This window comes from Neovison vison, chromosome 1 (genome assembly GCF_020171115.1).
Source record: "Neovison vison isolate M4711 chromosome 1, ASM_NN_V1, whole genome shotgun sequence".
In the NCBI taxonomy this organism is placed as follows: Eukaryota; Metazoa; Chordata; class Mammalia; order Carnivora; family Mustelidae; genus Neogale; species Neogale vison.
In genome coordinates this window covers 257,413,890-257,426,636 of record NC_058091.1, presented here as the reverse complement: position 1 = coordinate 257,426,636, position 12,747 = coordinate 257,413,890, and the positions used below count along the sequence as shown (strand labels likewise).

The following is a 12,747-nucleotide window of genomic DNA, read 5'->3' as shown; positions in this document are numbered from 1 at the left end:
CCCTCAGACCCAGGACCCCGGTGCCCCATGCTGGCCTATTTGGAAGGCCTGTCCAACTGTGTCCAGGAAACTCTAAAGCAAGAGGCAGAATGTGGAGAGATGATTTATGGCTTCTTTGAGGGGGAAATGGGTACTGAGTACAGTGTTCTTGTTAAAAACAGCCGAGCTGTTAGCTGTTTGTACTGTGTGTAAGATGCAATGCAAACACACATGCAGTCACACCAAAAGACACTACGTCTACCCCATGTACATCCACATAGATATTTGCAGACATGGAGACACACGTGCCTTCTCAACATGTGCATTCATGTGCTTGCACCAGACACACACTCATGGAGTGCACACTCATGTACATACACACACATTCAGTACACATTTGTGTGCACACATACACACACAGAACACACATTCATTTGTACACATGCACACACATGTCCCGTATACAGTTATGTACACATGCAAACACCTAACACACATGCAATATACATGTGCACATGTATGCACAGCACATGGGACACACATGTACCCGTGAGACACATTGACACATGCATGTGCATGGAACACATGCTTATGTTTGTGCACATGGCACACATGTAATCTCACGTATGCACACACATGGTACAGATTCATGTGCCTGCTGATGTGTGTGCACATCTGTGCTCTGAGGCTCTGCTGCACAGGCTTGTGTCCATGCACATTTATCTCCATTGTGTCAAATGTAAGAAGCCATCGGCGTGAGATGTGGTATTCTTTTCATGTACCCTGTCATGATATCTGTCTAGCTAATAGCAATTGGAAGATGCTAGTAGATGTAAAGTAAGATGTAAACTGTTTTCAGAGATGTTAACATATGAAAACACACACCTCTCAGAACTGATGAAATACGTGAAGTGTGCACACACAAGAAGCCATCTATATCCAGGCATACTTGTGCATCTGTAGAGCCTCATAAACACATGCCTGGTGTGCCTGGGAGGGGCAGCAGTGTGGTGAGGGGACTCTGGACAGCTGGCTGGATTCAGCCCCACACTTACTCGCTGCATTAGGAGACACCATTTCTTTCTCTGAAAAACAGATACGATACTTGAGAATTGTTACGAGGATGATGCAAGTAAGCGAGCTAGTATTCAATACGGAACTTGGTATAGGGTAAATACAGCTATTGCTGTGATGTTTATAGACATATCCACGGACATGCAAACATGTGCACTGGGCATCTTGGTATAATGGTCATGTCTCAAGTGTGGTCTCTCTGAACTGAATGTGCCTTTGGTGTGCATCTATGCTGTTATAAGTTATGAGTTTTCTCCTTCCAGATCCAGCAGGCAAAATTCTATGAAAACATCATGAAAATCCTCAGGCCCAAGCCAGACTACTTTGCCGTTGGATACTACGGCCAGGGATTTCCCTCCTTTCTGCGGGTGAGTGTGCTGGTGACAGAGACCCAGGCCAGAGTCCTGTAGCCTCTCAGTTGTCACTTTGTGCTTTGAGGATCTACTTATTCTCAAACTCTGTGCTCTCCAGATTCCGAGTGCTGCCCTTCCCCCAGCACACACCCAGTCCCTTCCATCATCACCATTCTCAGCCACCCCATGTTTCTCTAGATACGCAGCAGTCAGAGCTGCCCCATGAGGTAGTAGCTCGCTGCCCCTTGAGTGAGGCATTCAAGGAGAGCCGGAGGACCTCTTCTACCCAGTAAGCAAGGCAGAGCACGCATTCTCAGACCCTTTGGGCTCAGGAATCTCTTTTCTATCTGAAAAATTGTTGAAGTTTTCCATGAACTTTATACTTAAAGACTCTCTGCATTTACCATATCCAAAATTAAAACTAAAATATTTATCAATGTATTTAAAAATAATCAAGTTACGTTAACAAACTTGTGTCTTTATGAAAAATAGTGTGCATTTTCCCACATTATCCCATAAAAATGTATGCAAACAGTAAGATTGTTTCATATTTCTGCAAATCTCTTTAATGTTTAGATTAAGAGAGAACAACTAGGTTCTTATACCTGCGTCTGCATTCAGTCTGTCATGATAATACACATCATACAGGCTCTGGAAAATTCTACTGTACATCTGAAAGAATCAGAGTGAAAAAGGCAAATATCAGCAGACCATTGTTATGAAGAGTGTTCCTTGGTCTTATGAGGTCCCAAAAGGGTCCCAGAGACTCTCAGATGTTTCTGGAACATACTTTCTGAACCAGTGCTCTTATGGATTATTCACTGATCATGTAGAGAGTTGGACTAGGTCAGCTATAGGCTTCCTTCCTATAGGATACCTTCCAGTGAGCCTATGGTTCAGTTCTGAGATCAAGGAGATACAAAAGAAACAGCAAATCTGATCTTTGACCTTACTTGATTTACAGTCCAGTCCAGGACATAAGTCTCTCACTGTTACCAGTCAATGTGGGAATCGGAGTGGGCTCAGGGGAGGGAGCACCATAGCCTGCAGAAGAGGTCGATAGTAAGACATTCCTCGATGGAACAGAGGTGGCTTCCCAAACCTCCTTGTTCATCAGAATGCCCTGGGGATCCTACTTCCAAAAATCCTATTTCAGTAGGTGTGGAGTAAGGCCCGGGGAGCTGAACTTCTAGAAGTTTCTGAGGCCCATCTGTCAGTCCCTCAGATTTGATAGCACTGATAATGCAGAGGTGACAGATGAGGGCTTGGACCGAAGAACTTCCAGACCATTAGAGGTGGCACAGATGGTACAGATACAGTCTAGAACGGGGTTTCTCAACCTCAGGACTAGTGACATTTTAGACCAGGTTATTCTTCATTATGGAGGCTGTCCTCTGCATTGAGGGACATGTAGTAGCATCCTGGGTCTCTACCCACATAGTTCTGGTAGCTCTCCTTTCCCAAAGCTGTGATGACCAAAAATATTTCCAGAATTGCCAGGATCCCTTAGGAGGCAAAATCACCCCCAATTTGAAAACTACTGATTTAGAGGAGGCTAACACAGTCAAAGAAGGATAAAGAGTGTATTTCTGTGGATCTAGAGCCAGGAGCCATGAGATGAAAGACCCGAATGCTGGGACCTTCCACCCGGTAGGCCTAGCCCACATGGCCCATGAAAGGCAGGAGGGATGTTTTGTGGTCATGTAATCAGAAGAGCAGGTATGACACATCGAAAGGAGAGTGAGGAATAATTCTGAAAACTGTCCATAAGACAATCTGAAGAAGTTCTCAGCACCCATGATCCCCTCTCCTTTTAGAATCAAACTTTTCAAAGAAGTGGTATGCCTAGGTCAGTGAGTTGAGCTTCTTGCTGTGGTGGGGAAGCAGAAAGGAGAGAGATCTACAGGAAGTCATCATAGATCTGTGCTCATGTCACAAGCTTCCCAGCTTTGCTTGCATCACGTTCTCCAAGCCTGGGCCCTGAGATCTCTGTTGCGTGTCATTTCTCTGCAGAACAAAGTATTCATCTACCGAGGGAAGGAGTATGAGCGGAGAGAAGATTTCCAGATGCAACTGATGAGCCAGTTCCCCAATGCAGAGAAGATGAACACAACCTCTGCCCCTGGGGACGATGTCAAGAATGCCCCAGGCCAGTGTATCCTTGGAGAATGGCCCAACCAGGGTCCAGGCAGAGGCAGCTCTGCTGGGACTTTAGCCCACAGAGCCCCACCTTAGAGCTTAGAACTGCTGCCAGAATCATGGAAGTGGTGCCAATTTTAGTGTCCAACGTGGGATCCAAAGAATCCATATCGGGAAACTCTAAACATTGCATTCATTGACCAATTCACTCATTCAATCATTCTCATAATGAATACAATCAGGCCCTCACTCTGTGCCAATCATTGTGCAGGGTGCTGACGATCACACTCACAAAGTGGTCCTACCTTCAGGGAGCTTATAGTCTAGCAAGTAAAAGAGACACCAAACAACTAATTGTACCATTAACTGTGTTTATAAAAATAGGATTAATACCAAGAGGAGGCCATGTAGGATACTGTGATCGGGAGGACAGAGATGGCTTCCTTGAGGAGGGTAATGTTGAACGTTAGCAACCAACCAAAGGCTGGTGGGAGGCAGGGTGAATGGCCCAGACAGAGGAAAGGACTCTCATGTGCCCAGGCCTCAAGTCAGAAGGAGCACAGCGGGTTCCAAGAACTGAAGTAGTGTCACATTACTCTTAATATAAGATCAAAACTCCTGGGTGAGGCCAGTAGGCTGTCCACCATGTGACCCCCTGACTCCTGCCTGCCTCTCCAATGTCATTGCCCCCTCCCTGTGATTCTCTCTCCCTCTCATGCCCCTCTGACCACAGTGGCCTCATTTCTGTTGCCTTAACACACCTAGCCGGTTCCCCCTGGGCCTGTGCATCTTCTGTTCCCTCTGCAAGCCATGCCCTTCCCCTAGCTCCTTTCTCACCCATCAGACCCTAAGTTGGTGTCACCTCCTGTAAGAGCCTCTCCTACTCACTTATGTAAGGTGGCCTTTTCTGAACTCTTCATGAGCCTCATATCTCAAACCTCGTTTGTTTCCTTTAGAGAACTGATCTCACTGTGTTATTTCTTGTGCTTTCTAAAGGTTAACATAAGCTAGACTGCAAGCTCTAGGAGGGCAGAGGCCTGCACTGCCTTGTTCACAGCAGTACCCCCTCCCCCAGCCTGCCCCGGTGCACAAAGCTGACACTGAGAAATTCCTTGTGATTAATACAAAGACCAGGGGAATAAGAGAGAAAGCAAAGAGAGATAGACAAATAGAGACAAGAAGGAAGAAAGGACACAGGGAGGAAGCCAGCTCATTGGAGTCCGCAGAGGAGGGCACAGGAAACACAAGATGATGCCAGTGAGGTTGGGTAGGCAGTGGTGTTCATAGGGCCTGGAGGTGACACGGAGCAGGAGACAGGACTCCCGGGGGCAGAGAGCGTATGAACCCGAGGATCAGGCAGACAGCTGAGTGGAGAGGCGCTCACCCACACTAGCTCCCCGCACAGCACTCCGTAGCTAAAATTAAGTTACAGCCTTTAAAATGGAGTTGACAAGTCGCATGGCTAGTCTGCTAAGTCTGCGGAACCTTAATCCAAATATTTTTCCCTTGGGTGATAAATATGCATCTGTAACCTTTTCATTATGCTCACCTGCCCTTCATGCCTGCTCTGCCGCGGTATTTGCAAGAGGAAATGCAACTAGTCCTGGGGCTGCCTGGTTACAAATGCAGTGTTGGTTAGAGCGGAGATAGATTAGTACTGAGGCCCTTCTTCAGTGGACTTGTGGTGTGGACTAGCTCTGCGGTCTTGTAGTTTGGGGTGGAGGGAGAGCATGTGTTACTGGGCCATCTCATCATCTGGGGGACTGATTCAGTGCCAGGAATCAGGTGGAAAAGGATAAAGGGCTGGCATTCGCTAAATGTCCTCTTCATGCCATGAATGAGAATGAACGCTTTGTAAATATTATTTCCTTAACGCCCATAAAACTCTTTAAGATGGGTATTATTTTTGTCCTAGTTCATAAGGAAGGAATGTGTAGGGCAGAGAGATAAAGTAATTTTCCTAGGGGCACAAACCTAGTTAGTGATGGAGATGAGATCTGAACTCCAGGATCTATTTCCAAGTCTGTATTCTTTCTATAATGCCATCACTTTCATCAAGATTCACGCAGAGAATATTCTTTATTAACTGTTCACCATGTACCGGGTATTTTTCATGCGTTGTTTCATTTTATCCTGAAAGCAATCCTGTGAGTTGGGGAGTATGACTCTGTATTTTGCAAATAAGAAAACCAAGGCTCAAAAAAATGTAAGCAGCTTGCACAAGGTCCTGGGAACCAATAGAGCTAGGATTTGAACTCATGTCTGCCTATTGCCAAAATCTGAGCCCTTATTGCTCTGCTCTCCTACCTTCTCTAGTGGAGCTGACAAGCAGCTTAGAAGGGTGACATCTCTCATGTCTTCTCATTTAAGTATCAAGTAGGGGAAGACATCTATAGCAAAGGTCTCTTAGTTGAGTGTTTCCTATCTCCCATCTTCTGCCTGTCCAGAACTTGGGGTCACAGTTCCATGCATAGATTCAATATGTAGTGAGACAGTCTAGCCATGTGTCCTCCTGAACGTGATTTGAGGGCTCCAGTGTCCCTAGCTTCCCCAGGACAGGTTTGGATTCTCCTCTTGGGCCAAGGCCAATTGCTAAGATCAGTAAATATGACCTAGAACCTTCTCTACAACAAGGGTTAGCAAACTTCTATGTCAAGGACCAGATAGGAAATATTTTAGACTTTGTGGCTGTGTGACCTCTGTGTCATAACTACCCAACTCTGTTGTTGTAGTGGGAGAGCAGCCATAGATAATATAGAAATGAGTTAGAGTGGAAACCAAAGTGGTTTCCTTCTCAGAGAAGGCTGTTGGCTATATGGCTTGAGAAAGAAAATAGTTTTCCTGAATATTGCAGAAATCCTTCCGGTGAGGTTTGGCATTGGGTTCTCTCTCTCTCTCTCTCTCTCTCTCTCCTCTCCACCCCCTTCTCTCTCTCTCTTTCTCTCTGAGGGACTCCCACTTAATTTTCCAGAGGTAAAACAATTAAATCCCCAGCATATTAGTATGGACTGAGTTTATCAGAGGGGAACAATTGAATTTAACTTGGAATTATATTTTAGCCATTTCTTCCGTGTGAAAGGATCATAGCCTCTGCCATCAGAGAGCTCACAGTGTGGTGGGGAGGGCTTGGGAGGAGAAGAAGACAGGGAGCTAGAGAGACAAGAGTCCTAAGTACAGACAAATGCTGTGGAGAGTCAAAGGCAGGAAGGGACACCTGACTGGGGGTAAACTGAGAGCACACAGAACTTGTCATAGTTCACATTTGCCTCAAGGGCTCAAAGGGAGAGGGGGTGATGTGAGAAAATATTTCAAGCAAAGGGCATAGAAGAATCTTTTGGGTAATTGGAGATAATGGTGGGACATGTGTTGGGATCATATTAGAGTATGATGTATTTGAATGCCAATAAGAAGAGTTTGTGATTCATTAGTTGGCAGGAATTTGAGGTTCAGGAGAGGTTTTCTGGAGTTCTGGTGGTCACTGGGATGCGTGTATCCAAGTACACTCATCCCACTTGTACACTCATGCCGACTTACAAGAGTACTTGGATACCTGAGGAAGAGAGATGAATAAAGGAGACATGGAAGGCAGAGGAAGGGAAGCAGGAGCCAGGGAAGAGGACCAGTGATGACTGGGTTTGTTTATTTGGATTGCTCTGTTATCAGCTTAAAATGAATAAAGGTCTAGAATAGGCAGATAAAGCTCTCATCGCTTGTGCCTGTGTCAGGCATCACTAATCAATCATAGAACTGTTTCCCACTGAGCCTGGACACAGCCTTATAATCCTGCCACAGGCAGTTACTTTCAAGCTTTCAGACTTGGAATGCAAAATGATATCTATTTGCATGCTCTAAAGCAGTGTTTCCCAAGCTTAAGGATGCATATGTACCACCTGAAGATCTTAAGAAACTTCTCTGATTCAGTAGGTCTGAGGACAGGCTTGGGACTCACCATCTCTAATGAGCCTCCAGGTGATAGGGTACCACTGGGAAAGGACCACACTGGAGTCTGGAGTGAAAGAACCCCAAGCCGGGACATTAACAGATCAAATACAAATCTCTGTCCTCTTCTCACAAGCTGTGCTACCTTCAACAACTAGGCTGGCTTCTTTGACTTTGATGTCCTCATCTAGGAAAGGGGATGACTTACATGAATAACACTGCTCAGTGGAATTGGCGAGAAGCAAGGAGACCATGGGGAGATGTGTTCTGCAGTTGATTGAGAACTACACATTCATTAGATGATATTACCATCAATATAGAAATGGTGATGATGATGATTAAGGACCACCAACCAACTGTTAGCAGGGGCTAAGCTTGGGATAAAGTTGCAAATGATAAGCGGTTCTGTTAAGGACCAGGGTGACTACTAACTTGTCATTAGGACCTAGTTGGCAGCCAGCAACCTGAGGTCAGTCATTCAATCAAACCTGGCCTCAGAAGGGCTGTCCTGGCAGGTCTCACCTGGGACCTGCTATATTTGGAACTGTCCCTGCAGTCGACAACATGGTGTGTGAGCCCTTAACTGCAGGAATCCCAGACATCCAGTGTTTCACTGTCCAGCCGGTCTTGGATGAACACCCAAGGTTTAAGAATAAGCCAGTGCCTGACCAGATAATAAAGTAAGACCCCAGTTCTCTGGAAGGAGGGATGGGGAAGAAAATGCCATGGGGCTGCCAAGCCAAGCGAGTGGCAGGATAGGCCCTGGTGCCCTTCCAGTTCTTTCTCTGGGTTAGCCAGAGAAAGATTCTTTCCTCTTGGGGAAAGAACCACCTGACCCCCCATTAGCCATCTGGGCTCTGCCCTTGAAAATGCTGAAGCCAGAGATGGGAGGAACGAGGCACAGCAAATCCTCAGGAAGCAGCAATGACATGCACTGAGCTGGAGATGACAGAGCAGTTCCAAGGAGTCCCTAGCCAGTCTATGCGCTGGGCAGGTGACAGACAGGGTGGGGACAGAGGGACAGTGCTCATCCTGAACACGTTCTTCCAATGCGACATCTTCTCAGCATTTGTTGAGGTTGTACAGTGACAGTGGTATGGTCTGATTAGGATAAATGGGCATTAGAGGAAGCAGCTTGAAGGCGGGTCTTCATCTGTTCAGAACCACATCACAAGATCAGGGATGAGGCCTTGAGGCAGGAGGTCTGTGGGGCACCCCCCTCTGAGCTGCCCAGTTTACCCGCCTCAGACCCAGGTTCCCGGTATAGCTTGCAGAGGACAGTGGGAAGAAGGCGGACTTTGTGAGAAGAAGGGCCAGTCCCTTCAGGGAGAGGCAGCCTGCCCCAGTGCAGGAAGCTGAGCAGGTCTAGCTCAACTGGGGTCTGAGCCTCCGCTCACCCTTCAGCCAGATGCTGTGGGCAAGAATAGCAACTGTACAGCTAGCACCATGCCCTGCGGGCCCCAGTGTGAGAGTCTCCCTAGAGATCCAGGAAGAATGGCTGGAGCGCGGTGCTTGGGACACCTAAGGAAATCCTTAGAAGATACTCCTGGGACATGAGGCTAGGACCTTAGGCATATCTAGGTCCTTCATTGAGGTCACAGGTGTGCATTAATGCTAGAATTCCAACCTCTTGGGTACCCTAAGGGGTATTATGTTCTCATAGGACATAAGACTAGTCTAGCGGGTCTAGCTTCTAAATCATTTTGCAAGGAGCACCTGACTTTAAATGCTACAACAAGGGTATGGCTAGACCTGAAGTTTGCTATAATGAGCCTCCCTGAATAGCACCAGGTCAGCCCAGGTTCAGTGTCAGCAGCCTGGCATGCTACCAGGAGCCTCTGCCTCTTTCTACCTTGCAGCTTTTATAAATCCAACTATGTGCAAAAGTTCCACTACTCCCGGCCTGTACGCAAAGGGACCGTCGACCCTGAGAATGAATTTGCCGTGAGTATCTCCCCTCCCCTTCAGCAACCTTGATCATTAGCCCCGGGGTGACCTTTACCAACCAGAGCAGACACCTGCCAATGTCAGAATGGGAGGGCATTTGATCCAAAACAGTAAGGAATAAAACTAACATCTATCATATGGTGACACCCATTCTCCAGTCTTTTACATTGGGTTTGTTTTCATTTCTTGAAACTTAGTTCAAGTCCAGGCCTCGTGTGAGATGCACTTCTCAACCACAGGGCATTCAGGCATTTGCAGAACGTAGGATCCCTCAGGCTAAGCAGGGGTGTTGATGAAGTCAAACCTTCCAAGAAATAGTAATAAGAAGCCACAGCGATTTCAGTCCCTAGCATCTCCTGTGTGCTTCCCAGCTAGGATCTGTCTTTTGTTCCCAAGGCTGGCATGAGGAAGGGCTCTAAGTTTCCCTCAGCTCTTCGCCTTAGACTGTGATTCTGCCTATTTTGGGAATCACTGGTCCTTTAAGAATGTAGCCCTGTGAACCCTTCCCCCAGAAAATACAGGTCGATGCATTCAATATTGCTTAAAAATCCCGACAATTCAGAGACCCAGACTAAGGTTTACCAAGCCTAAATCCAGGGACAACTTTAACTTCACATTGGGAAAGAATTCTTAAGGGTAATTTGGGAGTAGGTTTCTGAGTCCTGCAACATTCATCTGGACTCTCGGTAGATGAGAGGTTTGGGGGCCTGGCTGGGTTCTTACCAAACTTCTCTGATGGCCAGTTTTCATGAAATGTGTTGCTTTTCCTGTCCTTGCCACCCCCTGCCTATGGGACAGTCGATGTGGATCGAGAGAACCTCCTTCATAACTGCCTACAAGCTTCCGGGGATCCTGCGCTGGTTTGAGGTGGTGCATATGTCCCAGGTGAGTCTCCAGGCCTTCCGGGAGTAGCCAGTCTCAGGAGCCCCTTTAAACTATAAGAAGGTGACAAGCTTTTGTTCAAAGCCTAGAATTCCAATGCAGGATGGAACCTGTGGTACCATCCAGATCACCGGCTTTCAGATTTCTCACATAAGCATCAGACCAGTTTCCCCCCTCCCCGCCCCGCAAATGAAACTTACACAGAACCTGATAATTAAGCTGATGAATGGGAGCGTCTGTAGTTGGGTGCAGAGGGGAGGCGGGGGGCCTGGAACGCCATCACTCAGTCATACCCTCATCTCTTCCTTTCTCAGCAGTACCTTGGGGATCCTCAGCAGAACCCCACTGTGAACCCATTTTATAGTTGGATAAACTGAGGCTCAGAGAGAGGAAATCCCACAGAGGCAATGTTTTGGCTAGACTGCAATTGTTTGAACTCCCCGTGGGGAGAGAACATGTTTTTTGCTTCTCAACACACTTCAGGGCCTCCATGTCTTTAAACAGCTAAGGATCTTGCAGGTCCCAGGATACAAAAGAAACGGCTAGGGTAGTCGTGAGGAAACTTGAAATGTGGGGACATACTCAGGGTGTCATTCCATTATTCACTTAAATATTTAATGAGTACCCAATCTCAAGCACCTAGAGATTTTCCAGTGGAGCTTACATTCTAGTGGGGAAGGCATACTGAAAAGTCAAAGTAAGTAGAATAATATCATGGGGATAACCAGGTTGGGGAATAATAAAAGAAAGGGGCTGGCAGAGTGCTGCTGTGTTAAATGAGGTGGCCAGAGAAGGCCTGGTGGAAGGGAGGGTGTGGTCCACGCAGATACTACAGATCCCAGGGCATTTTAGTAGTGGGACCAGCAAGGGCACAGGCCCTGGGGACAGAACATGCTTGTGTCTGATTCAGGGCAAGTGAGGCTGAGTAGTAGGAGCCTGACACCCGATCCTATAGGACCTCGTCGGCCACCATAAGGACTTTATAGCTTTTCCACTAATGACCTGGAGCCTTGAGCAGAGAAGGGACAAGATCTGGCTGGCATTGCTAAGTTACTGTAGTATCAGCTTGAGACCATCCCATTCTAGCCCCTACTGTCCCCCAGTAGCTTGATGGCCCTCCAATCTCCTTTTCACAGCCTTGGCCTAGACCTTTGGGAAAATATCATAATAATGACGACATCAACAAACTCTTGCCAAGCATGTGCTAAACTGCTCACAGGCATGATCTCATTTAATCCCCTCCACAGTACAGCAAAGTAGATATTCTTATTCTCCCATTTCACAGATGAGGAAATCAACGTACCGTGTGAGTTTGTGGGTTATTTAAGCTTTAGTGAAAGAAGTGGGATTTGATTTTCACCTCCTATCTCAGACATCTGGACCAAATTCACTCTCTGCTTCCGGAAAGTGTCCCCAACCCATCCTGACATCAGCAGCACCCTGGGAAGGAAAAACTGTTCATGTTCTTCATTCAGGGACACAGTGGTAAATGATAAGCTTTGACAGGTGTCCCAGGCAGGGCATCAAAGGCTTTACAGCATTACCCCATCTAATCTTCACAAAACCCTGTGACATATATGCTCTTACTATTCTCATTTTTGAGGGGAGGAATCAGAAACCTTCTGCTAATACGTAGCCTCCACCATTGACTCTGGCTGTGTCTTATCCCATGGTGGAACTCTGCTCCAGCTAGGTTGTGGGCAGGCTGAGGGAATTCCCGCTGTACTCCCTGTTGTCCGCACCACCTGCCAACCCCTCTGGGGTGTTTCTCCTCAAAGCACCCATCACCCCCTAATGGACTACATAATTTGCCTATAGGCTTTAGATATTTTTAATAGCTACAATTTTAAACACAATAACATATTAGAATATAAGTTCCAGGAAGAGAGATTTTTGTCTATTTTGTTCCCTACCCTATCTCTGAGTGCAAAAATTAGTCTCGGGCACATAATTGGTGCTCAAGATTATTTTGTTAGGTAAAGCCATCAATCCATCCCTCAGTGAATCAGCAGAAATCCTTAATATCTGAGCTGGATATCTTGTTTTGTGAACTCAGGAGTGTGAAGTTAGGAAAGAGTCAACCTGTTGTTTTGCTTCATTTACCCGGATGCCCTCCGAGAGAAGGGGTTTGAAAAACGTCCAAAAAGTTGATCGGAGTGAACTACCTCTAATAGCCACCCTCAGTTGAGTTCCCAAGAACTTCAGGATGTCTCAGACATGAAAGTTTCATGCCTGCAGAGTGAGTTCATTTCTAAAAACCTGTTTCTGTCCTACATAAATTGGTATCTCGTTGTCGGTTGTTTCTTGCACGAATTGTCATGACTACAGTACTGTTTATACAGAGCTGTGTTTTCCGATAGAATTCCAATGTCAGTTCTGTGGATTGAGGGTTCTTTCCTTGTTTGTGGCCCTGGGAACATGCAGTCTTTACAAA

General features: G+C 46.5%; 1 protein-coding gene across 1 annotated transcript in view; it reads left to right on the top strand.

Moving 5' to 3' along the window:
* Positions 1 to 12,747, top strand: part of DOCK2 (dedicator of cytokinesis 2) — a 424,170-nt gene that overhangs the window by 393,273 nt on the left and 18,150 nt on the right. Inside the window, exons 40-44 of the mRNA XM_044229734.1 lie at positions 1,317 to 1,421; positions 3,420 to 3,561; positions 8,083 to 8,164; positions 9,344 to 9,428; positions 10,230 to 10,316. Coding sequence (XP_044085669.1) covers positions 1,317 to 1,421; positions 3,420 to 3,561; positions 8,083 to 8,164; positions 9,344 to 9,428; positions 10,230 to 10,316 — 501 coding nt within the window. The remainder of the gene's footprint in view (positions 1 to 1,316; positions 1,422 to 3,419; positions 3,562 to 8,082; positions 8,165 to 9,343; positions 9,429 to 10,229; positions 10,317 to 12,747) is intronic.